An 18,711-nucleotide genomic window follows, 5' to 3' on the forward strand; every position below is an offset into this window, starting at 1 on the left:
AAAATTCCAGGTACCATATTTCAACGAAAATACCCATACTGACCTCTATCGAATGAAATTTAACGATGTTTTTGCGTGACATCTGTACGTATGGGCAAAATAAAGGACTCTTTTTCCCCAAAAAAATTATAAAACTGTTTTAAAATGGATTCAGATCAGATTTTTTCGTACGTACGTGCGTATGTATGCCTCGCACAACTCAACGAGTAGTCTCAGAACGTTGAAAGTTTGTATTTAGAACAGTTATAGGATGTAGTTGTGCATCTCCCTTTTTGGGGGCAATCGGCCGTACCAAAGTAAATAAATATATATATATACATATACTAATCTGTTACTCCACTCCGTGAGCTCAGTTTTTTGTATTCTTATATGCTGGTAAATTGTGCATTTTTTGCTTTAAAAATTATTGAATTATGTTGTTCTTATCTTCCGATTAAGAATTTTATGCCTTTAGTTAACCTGCATGTTATAGTTGTAGAATTATCAACAATTTAAACGTAGTTTCAGTGCAGCTCAGCCTAATTTTTTTTAACCGTACCACCCATATTTGTTTACATTTGAAAGTTAGCAGAATAGTGGATTTGTTGCCAATCTAAAGAAACTAAGCTTCGCAACAACAACTGTTCCTTTTTTATTTGTCTAATTTCTTTTATACATCGTTTTAGATTTATTATAGTATTTGAATATAATATTTGGCAACGATTAGGTAATTCCTCAGATTATATAATTTTTGCGATTTCTGAGTTATAAAATGAATGAGATGTAACGCTGTTACGTGAACCTAGCGCCAGAGTGTCGCTATGGTAAATAAATATAGTGAATTTTAAAGAGTGCATTTATTCTATTGTGGTTTATGCGCTATCGACGAAGTAGATTTAATTCAATTCGGTAAGTTTAAATGAAATGCAGGAAAAATGCGTATAATTTAATATTCCGTACAAGGAAGTCATGGGGGTGTGCACATCAGATTTTTTTGATCAGATGAAACATCATCACATCAGATGAAACAACTCTATATTTCCTAAATGCCCTTAGTCTAAAAATTCTTATTTTTTTAATGATTAGAACACAATAATTGAAATACCTTTCCTTGCTTTCATCCATAAGTATCTAGACTATAGTTATATTTAAAATGACAAACTGGATATTAAATGGCGTTATTACTTAAATTTGTAAACACTGTGCAACACGTGATATATTAAGTAACAGAATAATTTTCCAAGCTTTACTTAAAAGAATTACATGTCGTTTCTTTTGGTTATACTAAACTTATTATACTTTTGGCTCTACTTGAATAATCAGATTCTTCCCATATTTCTGGTTATACTTTAGCTGTACTTGAATAATCAGTTTTTATACATTGTTAATGACGCATGTGTTCACACTACGGCAAAAGTGAATTATAATTATAATTTAATCGAAACTTTAACTAAATCATTAGCAAAAAAAACTATTCTATATGCTCTATGCGAGATTCGCAACGTAATGTTAGTAACACGATCTTTAGTCTCGTTTATTTCTGTCCTTCTCACCTGTCATTCATCGCTTCGTTTTCACCAGTTATTATATTCTGAGTGTGTTGTTGAACAGGATATACACTGGTCTTGAAATTTCCAGTGGTTCATTGCGTTTATAATGCTATTAATATTATACCAAACATACAGATATGTGTCAGATTTTTACGACTGTTTGCTTATTAATGGAGTCTGTTGCTCTAAAATTATGTTCGTCTACATCCATAGCCCAACAAAATTTATTCCCCGAGTTCATCATCTGAAGGCTTAGGTTTTCAACGAGTTTCCTTTCAAAGGTTTCACTCTTTCCACTGTCTTCCTTTCGCGCACATCATTCTCCCATGAGAACAGGATATTATTCAAATGAGATGCTAAGTAAAAGCTATAGAAGACGTGCGAGAAGAATTGAATGACTGATTGATTAACTAGACGAAAATTGGTAGCATAGTACTCTGCGGATCAACTTCTACTTTCTTTAGATCGAAAGATGAACTTTTTATTTGAAAGAGAAAATTTGTTCAGCTACGTTTAGACGTTAGACGACCGGTTTGATAAAGTGAGTTTTATTTGATCGAAATTTGAGTATAGAGAATTAGGATTGGCATTGCAAATTTGCTCTTTACTTCCTTCCAATTAGTGTAATCTTCTGAAGCTTTAAATTGTATATTTGATTTTATTATGGCCTGTAGAGTTTTCTATGTTTTAAATTTAACATTTGTAAGTGATTGAAGTTTATAATAAGTCAAACTGTTTTGCTTCGTAAACTATGTCTTTAATCAAGTTTATGTCTCATTGCCTGAAGGCCATGAATAATTGGTGTGGGTAGTTTTTAGGAATTCTGTAACTATTCAGTACTAATAGCGTACTTATAAAATAAGAATCTATTTACTTTACATCGGGGAATTTGATCTGCATGTTTAACTGCCCTGCTAGATATAATACTATAAACAACTCCAGCTTCTGTGAATGCGACTGTGATGTGAATTCCCTTGCTCCTGGAAGGAAACCAAGAATAGTCAGTAAACTTTGTTCAGATATTTTCAAATTGCATCGAGTTCTTCCATTGACAAGCTCTATTCTGAGTTTGAATGTCCACCCAGTTTAAATAAATTTGTTTTCTAATTTATTTCTTTTCCAATAATATTCATTATGAAATGAAATATTTCAGCTATTTCAACCTCAACGCAGGTTATCCTCAACGCAGGACAAAAGCTTATATATACTTTGGATAAAAGTTTGTTAAAGAAATGCAGTTTCCAAGATTAATTTTCAAAGCTCATATTTAAAAAGGTGCTATGATAATTTGCGCTATTTCTTCGAACCTTATTTTGTAGTGAAAATCATTTTGTTGTGCAACTTTTGAATTCTTTTCCTTCGTGTGTTTGTGTTCAATCCACTGAACCACACTGTGCCCGTGAATGACAGCGTGATAGGAAAATAAACCCTCTTATTTTGCGAGTTCTTTTCCGCTGCCAAATTTTTCTTTTCTAGAAGAGTCAATCTGAAACGTGAAGCAGCCATTCCGAATGTTCTTTTATGTTTATCTTGTTGCAACATTCCCAGTAATGTCATTTCTAACGTCTTGAGAAATAGAAAATGCACCAGTGTGTTTGCAGAATCACATTTCTTGGATAGTATTTTCTTTTTCCATAAGAGGAAATTCTTTTACCAGTTTCCGAATAAGTGTGCGTTTTGTTGGCATTAGCGTCATTTTTTAATTGGGAACTGCGAATAAATCTTCCCAGAAATATTTTTAATTCGTAAAAATAGTAATAAATTTTAAAAAAAGTATCAAACTTTGAGTAAAAAGCATTAAGACTAAATTAAGACTAAAGTAATATTTTAACATTTCACTTACGTTTCTTTCACTCAGATTACATCTGTAGTTGTGTTTGAAATTATCTGAGTGAATAAAACATACGAGTTTTCTTAAATAGTTACAAATGGACATTTCTAAGACACACTTTTATAAAGCACAAACTCCTGAAATCCGCGTCGTTGTATCAATGGAAACTGGGTGCCTTTTAGTAATATAACACATGTGTACGATAAAAAATATGTAAATCAAATTAACTTTAATTTATAATAGATTCTTCTTATAATAAATAACTCTAGACTGCATCATTTTAAAATTAATTCCTTGTCGTATGATTCTTACATACGGCTAATGACGCGGATATTTACAAAGTGAAATTTAAACAGCTAAGTAAAAAATTTTTAAGCCTCAATTGAAATTTTTTAGATTATAATTGAAATTCCTTTGAACTAATCATTCAGTTTACATACATACGTCGCGTCTGCTTTCCCGCTTCGCTACTGCCAACTTGTGTTTCTTTCTTTGAAAATTATTCAAAATTCTGTAATTGCGTAAATTAACCTGTGTAGGGTAAAGAGAATAATACGAAATATTAAAACTCGGACATGATTATAAGATCATTCTTTATGCATGTACATGGCGGACCCAATTTTTGTATAGTTCATTCATATGTATATAGTATTTTTTTTACCATTGTACGAATTTTTTGTTTTATTTTCTTTTAAAACATATCAGTATACGTGGAATGTTTTATATATGAAATTTCAGAGTGTGCAATTAGTAATAAATAATACAATTTAACTTACAGCATGTCTAATATGTAAAACTCATTCTACAATTTTATCTTTACAACTTTCATAGTCTAGGATTTTTTTTAACTTTCGATAATTTTCCTTTACTCTCATTTCTAAATCTTTGGCATGTACTGCTTAGAGTTATTAATACTAGATTTTTCCTAAATTATGTTTACAGTGTTCGTTTTCAGTTTGCAGTTTTCTGTGAATTTTCAATTATTATACCCTGAAATAAATATGTATTTTAAATTTTCAACTAGATTTTAACTAAATGCGTTAAAGTTTGCTACTTTTTTAACGTATCTTATAATTTTGAAAGAGTTTTTCAGGGAAAATTACACTTATCGAAATATGTAACTTTCATCTTTTAAAAATTTAATATATTATTTAATTCGTTAACATCTGCAAATACATTTACGTAACTTAATTAACTGTATTTTAAATATTTCTTTATAGCTCATTCACAAACCTGTCTTCCAGTCGTTGACTGTCATTTAGATTTCTATGTTTTTTGGTTTCAATTTCGTTATGTATTTTCAGTTTTTTCATAATGTCTTTTCCATGTTGGCTATATTTTTGATTATACCTTAAATAATGTTTGTATGCATCTATTTTATAATGAATAATTCATTTCCTAGTCGGAGAATATTTAACATATTCCATGTGATTTTTACGTCCTACCCTCCTTACACATTTCATTACGGATATTTTCAAGTACCTGTTATAAATGATATAAGCCTGAACCCTCTCAGAAGAGTTAATGACAAACTAAATATTTGTATTTATAAATTCTAAAATTTAAAAAAAATATCTCGTACCGTTTACTTCGTTCTATGGGATGTTGTTGAATATTCAAAGCAACAAAAATAAATTTACCGGATACAGTAAACCCTTGCCGACGCGGGGCTATGTTATTAGTACATTCCACATACGACAACACCTCGTTCGTTAAGTTAACTTCCTATGGAACACATGCGTTAACTCAAATTAAGCAAGTATATATCATTTAAACAAGTCTAAATACTGTGGTAAAAGGAAAAAAGCTGACGTGTACACCACATGATTCCTTGTACGGAATATTAAATTATACGCATTATTTCCTGCATTTCATTTAAACTTACTGAATTGAATTAAATCTACTTCGTCGATAGCGCATAAACCACAAAAGAATAAATGCAATCTATAACTTACTAATAGTGCTTAAATTAGCTAAGAACCCGTACTCATAACTAATGTCCTGCGCTACCCAATACCTTTCAATGTTTCCTGAGGCCATTTTGTTTCATTATGATATGTCATACGTCATATACGACAGTCATGAGAGTACCGACATGTGCTGAGCAAATGCTATAAATTCAATTCAATTCATCTTGGAAAACAATACCCAGATACTATTTGTGAAAGCGTGTAGAGTTGCGCGCCTCCAACCTGCACGCAACCAAGAGGTGACTGTTGAAACTGGAAAATAGACAGAGTCTTGCTAAGGGTTTAAGTCCCTTTTTATTCAACTTAAGAAATTACAATTGCGTGCTCTTGACGCTCACAAACTACGCCGATCCGGCGGTAAAATAAAATTCAGAACCTGAAAAGAAATAATAACAAGACTCTAACTACGAGGCTCTATAAACGTAACTAACCTCACCGCGTTTTACAATACCGCTGCTAATTCAGCAAACTTTGAATATCACGTTGAACGATTAACAATTCTCCGAGGCAAGCACACAGGCCGAAACGCGGGGTTCTTCAATTTCTGGCTAACTACCTCCGCGCTCGTGAAGTAAGAACAGCACACTTCGAACTCGTTTCCATTCCATTTAACTCAGAATACTTCCGCTGATAATTTGAATCTTTGCGCGTTCTACTAAAATTTACATACTCTGGCATTGGCAGTTCCAGGGGAAAGTAAGGCTTGACAAGAAAGATAGTTTAAACTTAAAATAAATGTTAGTTAAAATAAATACAAACCCTACATTTGCCGCTGCCAGAATTTGGAAAACTTGGAAGCAGGTCCTACAAATGACCTGTTGTAAAGTTTCTAGAATTCTGAACTAACTCTTAAGAGCCTCGTTTACACAAAAAAATCTTACGTAACAAAAGTATACTAAATTTCTGTAGATACTTATATAAATCTCTCTTCTTACAGCAACTTTTCCTGGACTTCAGCAATCAATCTTGTTCTTTTCCTTCCAGCATCTGGAAGGAATAAGTATCAGTATCTTTCTAAATACATTATAATTTACACTTTCTTGACACTGAATAAATTTTTGTTTTTAAACGATTCGTTTTCCTTAATTACTGCTCACTTCACATTCATTCAATTATTCAAACATTAATTTAACTTTACCCTGGCTCTCCACCATGTGTGGTGTCAAACGGGAATATTCGTGTTTTAGTCTTACAACACTTCCCCTAACCACCATAATTTGTTAGAATTCAACGACCAAATAGACACACCTTACTCGACACTCTACAACTCGATGAGCTACTTTAACACTCTTAATATTCAAGTGTAGGTGGAGAACCCTACAAAACACATTCATTCTAACTTCCCCCTCATTCATCTTTAGATATGCAGGCTTTCGCTCTAAAGCATGATTTTATCTACAGTTTAATACTTAAATTTTGAATTCATTGCTTTTGAGCATTTTACTTTTAGCATATAAAATTTTATGCCTCTAGACTAAATTCTACTTTTACATAACTTTCAAGTATTTACGTATATTTACAAAATTTTAATACATATGATTTTTACAATTTACCATAAAATGAATAAGAGAAAATAAATTTTTACTTTACTCATTCTTCGCCAAGCTGGCGGCACAAACTAAAATTCTTATTAATACAAGAATACGAAGTTATTTTTATCTTCGGCCAACTCTTGGCTTTAACATAACAGAATTAGTCTTTCGACCAACAGAAAATGCTTGTTCTTAGATTTGTACTTAAAGAAAATAATACTTTTGCCTTAGCTAAATAAAGTAAAACAAAACTAAGTCTCAACCGAGACATATTGACTTTAGTCAAAACATAGCACTTCGTACTTACGCATAACATTTCGGAACAAAAGAAAAAAAAATATAGAAGATTTTAACTTATCTTTGAGTTTTCGATGATTGAAACTCCGTCATTCTTTTCTGGCAAAACTGTTCCCACGTTATAGGTTTCATGGACGTCAATCTTCTCCTTACTGACCTCCGAGTGTCGTCCACATTAGTTTTTCTTTTGCGTCCTCTGCATGCTGGCCTCTTGGCGTAGCAATCGTCGGGTTGTTGTCTTTTTCATTTTTCCATTGGACTGGTGGTCTTGACGTCCTCCGGTCTGGAGTCCTTCTTGAATTTCTTCTGTTGTTCCTGGTATTTTTGTTCCCCCTGCTGTCTTTTCAGTTTCCGGAACGGCGGCCTTGTTTGCATCTGACTCTCTGGCCCTGGGAGCGTTCTCCTTGATGCATGATTTCTACTGCGATACGTTGTAGGTGGTGTTTTCCGCTTTACCAAGGTTTCTTTACGCAGTGCATCTGCATTCTTGTTTTTTTAAATGCTGGAGTCTGAAAGTTTTCATTTTTTCTTTTTGGTACCGTCGTCTGGGTTGTAGAAGGGCTAGGTCTGTCTTCAGTTCTCTGCTTCTTGGGTGGTGGAACGGTTGTCGTTATTTCTGGACCTTCTACTTCTTTTAGGCTTGAGTCCTGCAAGAAACTTTTAAGGATTTCAAAATCATTTGGATTATAGTATTTTTTGACCTGGTCGGGACTTGCTTTACAGATTTCCCCTCTCTCTTTCTTAAGGTACAATATGACTCCTTTGATTTCCTGAATTACATAGGGGCCTTCAAATTTTGGAGCTAACTTTGCAGTAAAATTGTCTGGGGCGCTTGATAAAGAAAATTTCCGCTTCAATACTTTATCCCCAACTTTAAAATCTGCTTCACGGCGTTTTCTATCGTAATACACTTTTTGCTTATTTCTTGCCGTATCCGAGCTTTTAAGCGCCTGATCAATAAGTTTTTGCACATCTTTCTGTTTAAACTCTTGCTCTCTTTGTTGCAAAAAGAATAATTTATCTAAAGGCGTAATTAACGTTCGGCCTAAAAATAATTCTGCTGGGGTTTTTCCCGTAGTATCGTGATTTGCCGTTCTTAAAGCATAAGCTAATTCATTTATGTAGCCATCCCAGCGCTTGTCATCTGTGCTAACGTAACTGCGAATTATTTTTACAATGTTTTTATTCACTCTTTCTGCTATGTTTGCCTGTGGTCTATACGGAACCATTTTGATATGGCGTATGCCAAGTCCAGTGCATATGTTTTCAAATATTTGACTAATGAATTGTTTTCCGTTATCGCTAATGACTTTTATCGGTGCACCGTATTTTAAAATGTATCTGTGTAAGAATGCATCTGCGACTGTTTTGGCTGACGCGCGTTTAAGTGGAACAATTTCTGTCCATTTTGAAAAGTGATCTACAATTACTAAAAGAAAACGATTTTTATTTAACTCGCTCTGGGGGAAGGGACCAAGAAGATCTATGCCTAAAATTTCATTCGGAAATGTAGCGCGAATGCTATTTAAGTACCCGGCCGGGCTGTACTTAATATCATTTATTAACTGACATTGATTGCAGGACCTGACATACGCAGTTACTATTTTGTATAATTGCGGGAAATATACTACCTCGCGTACCCTTTTTAAAGTCTTTATGACCCCTAAATGACCCGCTGTTTTCGCGTCGTGTAATTCCTTCAAAATGCTTAATCGAAGCGAGGCTGGGATGACTGGTTTGTACTCGAGATTTTCGTTTGTTATTTTCGTATAAAATAATAAATTATCTATTATTTCACAGTTTTCTGCTCTATTTCTTATCGCATCGAAATCTGTGTGCTCAAAGCTTTCGGGCTCTTTCAAATATGCATAGATATTTCCAAATTCAGGATCAGCTTTCAGTTCAGTGATAATCGTATCTCTAGAATCTAAAATTTTTGAAGTTAACACAGCGTATTTAAGTTCAATTCCTTCATCGTCCAGTTTTATACGAGAAAGTGCGTCAGCTACATTGTTTTCCTTACCCGGTTTATATTTTATTATTAGATTATATTCTTGGAGTTTTAAAGCCCATCTTATTAACCTGGGCGTTAGGTTTTTCCCCGAGTAAAGTCTACCAACAGCCGCATGATCCGAAAAGACTGTTACTGGCGCTTTGCCGAAATAAACTCGAAATTTGTGTACAGCCATTAATACGGCTAAAGTTTCTCTCTCTGTAGCTGTATAATTCCTTTGTGTCTGATTCAACGTTTTACTAAAAAATGCCAGAGGATGGCTACTTTGCATAAGAACCGCACCCACCGTATAGTCCGACGCATCTGCTGCAATTTCCAGGTTTTCGTACCTCTCCGGGAATTTCAAAACAGGGGCATTGATGAGCGCTTCTTTTAATCTTTCGAATGCGATATTTGCTTCCGCTGTCCACGTAAATTTACTTCTCTTTCTTTTAATTACTAACAGTGGTTCAACAATATTAGCGAAATCTTTTATGAAAGCCCGATAGTAAGAACATAACCCAAGGAAAGAAGAAAGTTTCTTGGCGGTGTTGGGCGGTGGGAAATTCTTGATTGCTTTTATTTTTGAATCTTGCGTTTCTATACCCTTTTGCGAAATTTTATAACCGAGATATTTAAGTTCTTTAGTTGCGAACTTGCATTTTGAGGCGTTAATTGTAAGACCGGCCTCTTTTAATAATTTAAAAACTTCTTCTAGATCTTTAATGTGTCGTTCCAACGTACTACTCGTTACAATTATATCATCTAGATAAATTAAAGTTGATTTTCCTAGGGCAGGCTTTAGAACAATGTCCATAGCTCTCTGGAATGTTGATGGGGCCCCACACAACCAAACGAGCATGCGTAAAATTGCATAAGTGCCCGATTTTGTTATAAACACGGTTTTATGTATGTCTTCGGGTCTCATAGCTATTTGATAGTAGCCAGACGTTAAGTCCAAAGTAGACATGTATCTTGTAGATTTGATCTTTCTAATAATTTCCTCTATAACCGGAAAAGGGTAAACTGGGAATTTAGTAATACTATTTAGTTTTCTGTAATCGATAGCAAACCTCCAAGCCCTTTTATCCGAAGGAGGAAACTCGTTCTTTTTCCTACATAGTACGACTGGAGTCGCGTACTCACTTTATGGGCGTTATTATTTTATTCTTTAACATCTCCTGAATATGTTCTTCGATGATTACGTCTTTTTGTTTATCATAACGATACGGTTTAGTCCTACAAGGTTTTTCGGCAGTTAACTGTATCTGATGCGTAACTATTTGTTAGCTACCAGGCTTTTCTGAAAACAAGTTAGAAAAATTACTCACCACTTGCTGGATGGCTTGACTTTCATGGTCATTCAAATGGCTAAGGTCAACTTTTGGTTGTTCCACAGGTTCCACCACCCTCTGGTCCATATCCAGCATAACAGAACTGTCTTGAAAATTCAATTTGGCCCTCGCGGCCCTTAAAAACTCCATACCTAAAATAAGAGGATTTTGCAGATTCTTCACTACAAAAATTAATACTTTAAGGCTTTCCTCTTTTACCTGTATGTTTAATGATAATTTCCCGATATAGTGACAGGTTTTTCCTTGCGCCGCTATAATTTCGGTATTTTTGGTTTTAAATAATCGTAACCTATAGAAATTCTTTTTGAGGAATGTTTCGCTCATAAAATTATCTTCTGCTCCTGTATCGATGAGGGCTTCTACTTGTACATCGCCAACCAGGACTTGTATAATTGGTAGATGTGAGTTTTTTACGATGACCGTATTTAAATGTCTTTTTGAGGGTTTTTTTAAAACTTACGGGGTCTGGATCCTCGCTTTCACAGGCCCCTCTACTCGTTTAAAGCTTTCTTTTCAACTTCTGCTTTCTGGGTACGCGTATGTTTGTTTTTGAATTTCCTTTTTGGGCCTTGACCTTCGAGGTTCGATGAGTTAGCTTGATAGCTCTTTCCCCATAAGAGCGGTTTGCATTTCTGGTTTGGTCATTTGAAGATTGCCTTCGGGTACTTTGAGAATACGATGTCCCTCTAGCTTTTTCCGCTATTCTGCGATTTTGAAACTTCACCGCCAATTCGAAGAGGTCCTGCAATGTGCTTGGGTTTCTAATTTCGAAGTAGTCTTGAACAGCAGGTAACAATCTTGGTAAGATTATTTCAATAATCTCCGCGTCGGGTTTCTTCCCATACAGCATATCCGTCAGCTTAATTTTTCTCAGAATAAAGTCCGTCAACTCTTCTATATCCTGTTGATAGAAACTATATAGTTCGGCTTCCAGCCTTGCTCGATCTTTCACTATGGGGAAGGCCTTTACTAACGATTTTTTGAAATTTTCAAATGTATATGTCTGGCTTCCAAATTCCCCTAATAAAAATTTGCCTATATTCTTCCACCATAGCGCGGCCTGTCCTCTTAGTGCAGATGTGGCGATGGCAACTTTTTGTCTTTCAGGCACAGGGTAGAGCTGAAAGTGATTTTCTAGGCCTTCTAGAAATATCGCCACCGAATTTTATCCGTCGAAATTGACGTTTGGCTTGATTGACGCTCTCAAAGGTATCCAGGTATCCAAATCCTTCCAATTGGCTTGCCATTTCTTGGTGTTGTCAGGCGGCTTCCATCCGATTTTCGGCTATTTCAGTTCAACAAGTGTTCGGGCGCCAATGTAGAGTTGCGCGCCTCCAACCTGCACGCAACCAAGAGGTGACTGTTGAAACTGGAAAATAGACTGAGTCTTGCTAAGGGTTTAAGTCCCTTTTTATTCAACTTAAGAAATTACAATTGCGTGCTCTTGACGCTCACAAACTAACCCAACCCAGCGGTAAAATAAAAATAAGAACCTGAAAAGAAATAATAACAAGACTCTAACTACGAGGCTCTCTAAACGTAACTAACCTCACCGCGTTTTACAATACCTCTGTTAATTCAGCAAACTTTGAATATCACGTTGAACGATTAACAATTCTCCGAGGCAAGCACACAGGCCGAAACGCGGGGTTCTTCAATTTCTGGCTAACTACCTCCTCGCTCGTGAAGTAAGAACAGCACACCTCGAACTCGTTTCCATTCTATTTAACTCGGAATACTTCCGCTGATAATTTGAATCCTTGCGCGTTCTACTAAAATTTACATGCTCTGGCATTGGCAGTTCCAGGGGAAAGTAAGGCTTGACAGGAAAGATAGTTTAAACTTAAAATAAATGTTAGTTAAAATAAATATAAACCCTACAAGCGTATTAACGTTTTTCTAATGGAACCTGTATATATTCAGAACCTAACAATTCACGTAATCCAAACTTTCTGTTTTAAGGAGGATACGTCTTTTATTTATAGATCTGTATAAGCTAAAAGGGCTGGCTCTAATTTTAAATGAATTTGTAAGTAATAAGTGAATTGCTATGGTAAACGCATGGCACAGATTTTAAAATGAAATCTACACAAGTTTTCTGGGAATAAAATTATTTTTTTGCTAGAGATAAGGGTAGCGAAATCCTGTTCATCCTTTTGCTAAGGTACGACATGCTATATAGAATTCTTCTCATTTCTGATGAATTTTTATTATGTTTACATTTTAATAAATGTGGTGGGTACTTTATGTCATTTTATATTCTTATATTATTTCTTGTCATTTTACATTCATCTTCATTAAACTCATCCCGCACTTAAAAACTCCAAAGACTCGGATTATTTTGCTTTTTGTTCTTGTTCCTCCCCCCTGTATGATTTGAGTATTTGTAGTTTTGAGTCACAACCTGATACTTTTGCTTAATTGTTTTTAATTTTTCTTGATTACTTTCGTATATCTATGCTGTAATGAGTAGAGAGCTTGAGTTAAAAATTCATAATTGTAAATAGCTGAGTTTCCTTTTTATTACCGCTGGCCTGATGAATTAGACTGTTATTTGCCAAGTACCGTTGATCGTATTTATCGAATTTCTGTATTTATACATCTATTTTTTTGTATTTTTAGCTTGAACTTTACTATTTTAATATTATATACAGTTAAGCAATTTGCAATGTCCCCATTTTTCCTTTTCCGTTTGTATAAAATTTTGAATCGTTCACTGATGTATTATTCTCAAACCTTAAAGGAACCAAGGAATGTTCAGGAAAAGTTCAAAATTTCTATGTAAGCTTTTGTATTTTTTTAAAGCAAATTCGGATAAATCAAGAATTGCAGATAAACAGATGTCTTTAAACTTTCGGAAATGTTTCTTAACATATACTGAATTCAGCAGTATTAAATTAGTGAAAAGTAATGATCTTGCAGGCCGCCGTGTATAAAACAAATAATCACCGTTTCGTAGTAGTAGCCGGATAATAAATCTATCTTTAATTACTAATCGCTGCGTTGAAAAAAAAATAAGAGTAGCATGTTTGTATTCTTCAAAGCGTTATCTGAAACGAATGTTGATAAGAGCCATTTATTTTTTGTCAAGATAAAACAATTTGATATCGATTATAAGTAAAACGAGGATTTTTTTTATTTATTGAGTTGCTGTTCAAAAGTTCACACTTTGAATTTATCGATACTTGACTATGAACTTACTCTGCATTTTTAGTAAAACTTTTGTAGCCCTTGATCTATTAGCTTACTCGTAGCACGAAGGAAAGACATGCACGTACAGACAGACAGATTGTTCCTTTTATTATATGTAGGGACTGTTTGTAATTGCTTCAAAATACAGAATGATGTGTGAGATATCATTTTAACTATTTTTTTTCCTGTCGAAACAAAATAATTTTTAAATGAGCTGTCTGCAAGACTAATGAAGCATTAAAATTCCATAGTCCACAAGAAAAATATAACGCAGTTAACTTTCTTTTACGGATCCTTTGCAGTAAGGAGAAATAATTACTAAAATTTTAGATTCATGGGAGAAAGCCAATAACTACTCATTATTAAGTATGGTCATACTGAAAGAAATCTACCGTTACCTACGAGGCTTAGAATCAAAAACATCTTGGGTGATATTTTGGGGCACTGCAGTTCATGGAGTTGTAATACATTGCCATAGTTTATCTGTTGTAGTCAACTGGTGGTGATTGTGTGTGTCATTATAGATCAGATGTGATCAACTGGGGAAAGATGCGACGATCACTGCGGCCAAGACCTAACTTGTTGAAGGTCGAAAAGTATCAAACATAATTTGGGACGTCCTTTTGGAATGTAGCCGTAGGGGCTGCTGAAGATGTAAAACTTTAGGATTTAAAATGCTTGTATTATAACTCTAACTAGTAAGCCTATCACGTATGCGTACCAGATGCTAGTGAAATTTGTATCCAATTCCGTGCCATAATATAACGCGGCAGGTATGGCGATGCATAAGCAGGCAGTGTCATCTGTTGTGCTATAAAGAACAAAAAAAGTGTTTTCAGTACTCAGGATAACATCTAAACTTTAGTGCTGACGCTTCTTGCCGTCAACGTGTTTGGATCCGTACGAACCATTTGCTCAAGATTTCTGTCGTCTCTGACATTGCATCGAGATAGTGTATGATATTGCATGCCACTGTGTCTGCCGTTCCTGAACCTGTTTTCTATTCGCCTGATCATTTCCAGATGTCGATTAATATGAGCAGTAGTTTGGTATTATGATAATTCACTGTCACGGTATGCTGTCAATCTCTTGCTATCGAATTAGAGCAGATGTTGTTATTCTATCTGTCTTCTTACCATAGGCATACTCTGCATTTCTAATCAAACAAAAAAAAGAGGAAACATGATACTTATATAGGAAACACCTCCTTTCTTCTTTTCTTTTATACTAATTTTAGGCAACGTTAATTGCATATGCCCCGCATTGCGAATCATTTTCATTTCGCACGCTATCTCTATTGCAGGAATTTCACATAGATCAGCTGTTTCTCTCCTACTTAGATAGTGTAATGGTTAGTGACGCTTTCTGCCGTATCGAAAGATTCGTCTTCGAATCCCGGAGAAGGTGCGGATTTTTGTAATGTGCAACAAGGGTGTACTCAAAAGAGACGCGAGCCGAAAGTTCTCTTGAAAGTTTGGTGGCAGAGGAGGAGCGATGGGATCCCTCGGATTGCATCTCAGGATGTTTTTCCTCAGAATTGGAGTGGAAATTTAACAGTTAGCGAGGTCCGGCAATGTTTCCAAGACATATTGCAAGGCTATATCTGTTTGCCTAACTAGCAAATACTTGGTGCCATCCATGCTTGTTCCTGTTTTGCTTCTTTCCTACGCAATGATCGGTATAGTGTTTAGCGATGCCGGTTGCAGTATTGTTGGGCTCACGTTCGAATCCTGAAAAAAGTATTGCTGTTTGTATGTGTATTGTGTGAGTTTAGAGTGGAGGAATTAGTGTATCGGAAACTCTCTCGAGAGTTTTGGTAGTAGGAAAAGATGGATGAGAGATTCTTGGATATGTCCGCCAGAATACTGTCCATAAAAAATAAAACAGGCTTGTGCTGTACAGTTAGTGCAATGGAACTTTACCTGTACAATTAATGGTAAAATTCTGGTCTCCCGCCCATTTCTTCCTTTGGTGTCCTCTTCTCCTTAATCCCGAGTGGTTTTGTTGTGGCCAATTCTCCCGGGGATGCACTGAGTGCCAAAGCATCAAAATAACGAACTTTTTGTTCCAAAAGTAACAATTAGAGGACTAAAGATTTAGATCGGTAGCATGAGAGAGCCATACTGAAGACCAGTTGCATTTAGCTAGTATCTTTTGTGGTAGTACTTGTACCTGCTTCTTTACTGATGTTACATTTTAATGGTCAGCAGAGTAGATGGTTCTAAAATATGAGATCCCATGCTTTGCTGAGATTCCTGTATGTTTGAAATATCAAAATTTAACATTTTATTTATTGTATATAGTATTAATGTGTCTGAACGAGTTATAAGTGTTCTATGGACAAATTCTTTTATGAAATTAAAAATATGGTATATATATATATATATATATATATATATTTGCCCTTTTGTCACATTCTTTTGGAAATGTTATCAGCCTTTACTAGTGTTGTTAAAAAATAAAAGCTACGTGATAGCTACTGATGTTGCCAAATAAATATATTCATGTGTACTGTTCAAGTGAAATGATAATTTGTTATATGATAATAATATTCCTTTCCTCGAGTCTAATGTTAAACCTTCTGATAAAATGCACATGTATAGAGTTCTGTAATATAAAGTGATTCTTTACGAATTGTATCAGAGTAAATCTCTGAGTTTGATTTGTTTACAACATTCGCTATGTTTTTCTCGCTAGATGTTTAAGCTCGAGAAAGAAATCTTGTGGGTGAATTTTGACAAACCTCCTGTGGACGAACCACCCTGTGGTTTTGACGGAAGCGGGTGCAAACCCAGTCCTGGTAATGTATTATTTGTTTTAATCTCTTAGTGTGTATCATCAGAAGATGTACTTGTTAAGTACCACAAAGGAAAAGCAACTGAGAATTGCATATTTAACAAAATGTTTGTAAAAATAAAAAAATGATGTGTTATTTATATGTAATATCTTAGTTTTACAAATGCAACGAAAATTATCTTCGTGTTTTACCATCAGGCTGTCTAATTAATGTTTTATTTAAACGGTGTAAAAATCTTTTTTTCCAATGTCAATTGAAGGCTAAGTGACAGATGTTCTGTTTACTCGAATAATGTAACTTAAAAGTCTTCATTGGAATAAAAGTATTTTTAAGATAATCCGCACAGCAAACGAAAAAATAATGTCCCTATAAAATTCATTCGTTCATTAATTATTAAAATAATTATTAAACATATTTTTCGTTTCAGTAAAGTAGTTACAATTATAAATGACTAAACATCACGTTATATTTCATGATATATTTATTCTCTATGAAACTCTCATTTGATTTAATCTAAAATGGGTGCAATCTGCCGCATTTGAAATACCATATTTCACCATACTTTTTGTACCCTTTTCACAGTCAAGTCTGGTGAAATCTGAGTCTAGACTCCATAATCCATTTAACGTATCACTGCAATTTCTGGCTGTTGTATCTTTTCCCTGGATTCCCAATTTACAGAATATTAAGTCCATTGGTCTTTCACAGCTTCCTTGAAATTTTTATTAACAAAAATATCAAAGTTGGCAATATGCATATCAGGCCTTAATAGATGAATATTTTATTTTATGGTATTAACTATTGTACTTGGACGGGACATGCGCATGTTCTGACCTCAAACATCGAACATGAGTTATCGCTTACTACTTTTATGGCGTACTGCTAATGATTCTCAGTTTTCTTGTGTTCGGATTGTCTGGATATTGTTGCAAGTGACAGAAATTCGTTTCATTTAAAATAACTCGCATATGCGTCAACACAATACTTATATCACATTAAAAAAATTATCCTAAAAGTAATTAGAAAGAATACGCAAATATGAGTGATTCAGTATCGGATGCTTTTCATTCGGACAGTTGAGGTTTTAATGCAAGTTACACACATGTTTTAGTTTATTCCTATAGAATAATAAGGTTAATAAAATTAAGCAGTTTTTATGGAAAAAATATTAATTTCATATTATTGTATCAATAAATAAGTTTATTTATTTATTTATTTCCCTCTGCCAATGTATATTCAGTGTTCTTACTTAAGGCACCCATTGCGTATAATTAACAAGTATGTTCTGAGGAAACATTCGTAGTTAATAATGTAAATCCAGCGGACAAACATGACTGCACTCGTAATGCACGTACAGGTCCAGAATATTGTTACGAGTTATCATCTCGGAGTTGACAAGGAACGTGTTAAGATGTAGTAAGCTGCCTCCCAAATTTGATCTTTTACATGACTATAGAATCTATTAAGAAGAATCCTGCTATTTGCATTCATAAATGTCTCAAATTAATTGTCTTACAACTTTCAATCTATTTTCATTTTCACACATTTCCTTGGACACTAATGCATTAGTTGCCGAGTAATAAAAACTGATTGCCATTCGTAGGTCCACCTGGGTTCGTATCCCGCTGAATAAGTTTCTTGTATGAGAATTTTAATGGTTTCTTCCATGTGTAAAAGGAAATGAGCCAGTTTACATTCAAAACATTCTCTAAACACACATTATATCCCTTGCGGATTTTAATTAATTGTTATCATAAGAATTCCGAGTACTGTAAGTTGTGAAACAATTTTATGTTTAAAAATAACTTAATGGTGGCAAACTTTTCCCCTACCCTAAAACACAGAATAATTGTTTACCACTTTTCACAGCACATTTTTATTGACACTACGTTTTTCCTCATTTATATTTTTGTAGTAATTTGATACGAAAATTCGTTGTCGTTCGGTGTGTAATGCTAAGTCGGGAAAATACACATAAATGTTGTTTTCATAAACTGATTATGTATTCTTAGAATTTTAAACTTTTTCTCGAATGCACGAAGAAGCTGCTGCCTTATACATTAATTATCTGCTTTTTAATTCGGCAATGAGTCTTCTTCTAATCATCGTGCGAGCGTTCCCGATAAACCTTAAACTTCATATGTACCATTCCTTTTAATACAAATACTTAAATCTTTCAGTTTACGCATTTCATTTAACATCGTCCAGCTATATT

The 18,711-nt window shown here is 34.4% G+C and overlaps 1 protein-coding gene across 3 annotated transcripts in view; it reads left to right on the plus strand.

Annotated features, from left to right (window-relative positions):
* Positions 1-18,711, plus strand: part of LOC118201099 (receptor-type guanylate cyclase Gyc76C-like) — a 1,003,202-nt gene that overhangs the window by 576,425 nt on the left and 408,066 nt on the right. For all 3 annotated transcript variants that reach the window (XM_085815395.1, XM_085815398.1, XM_085815396.1), the window contains one exon: positions 16,397-16,499. In XM_085815395.1, coding sequence (XP_085671521.1) covers positions 16,397-16,499 — 103 coding nt within the window. The remainder of the gene's footprint in view (positions 1-16,396; positions 16,500-18,711) is intronic.

The sequence above is a fragment of the Stegodyphus dumicola genome, chromosome 4 (assembly GCF_044657685.1).
Source record: "Stegodyphus dumicola isolate Sdum_Otavi_A_Nest chromosome 4, ASM4465768v1".
NCBI classification, from domain to species: Eukaryota; Metazoa; Arthropoda; class Arachnida; order Araneae; family Eresidae; genus Stegodyphus; species Stegodyphus dumicola.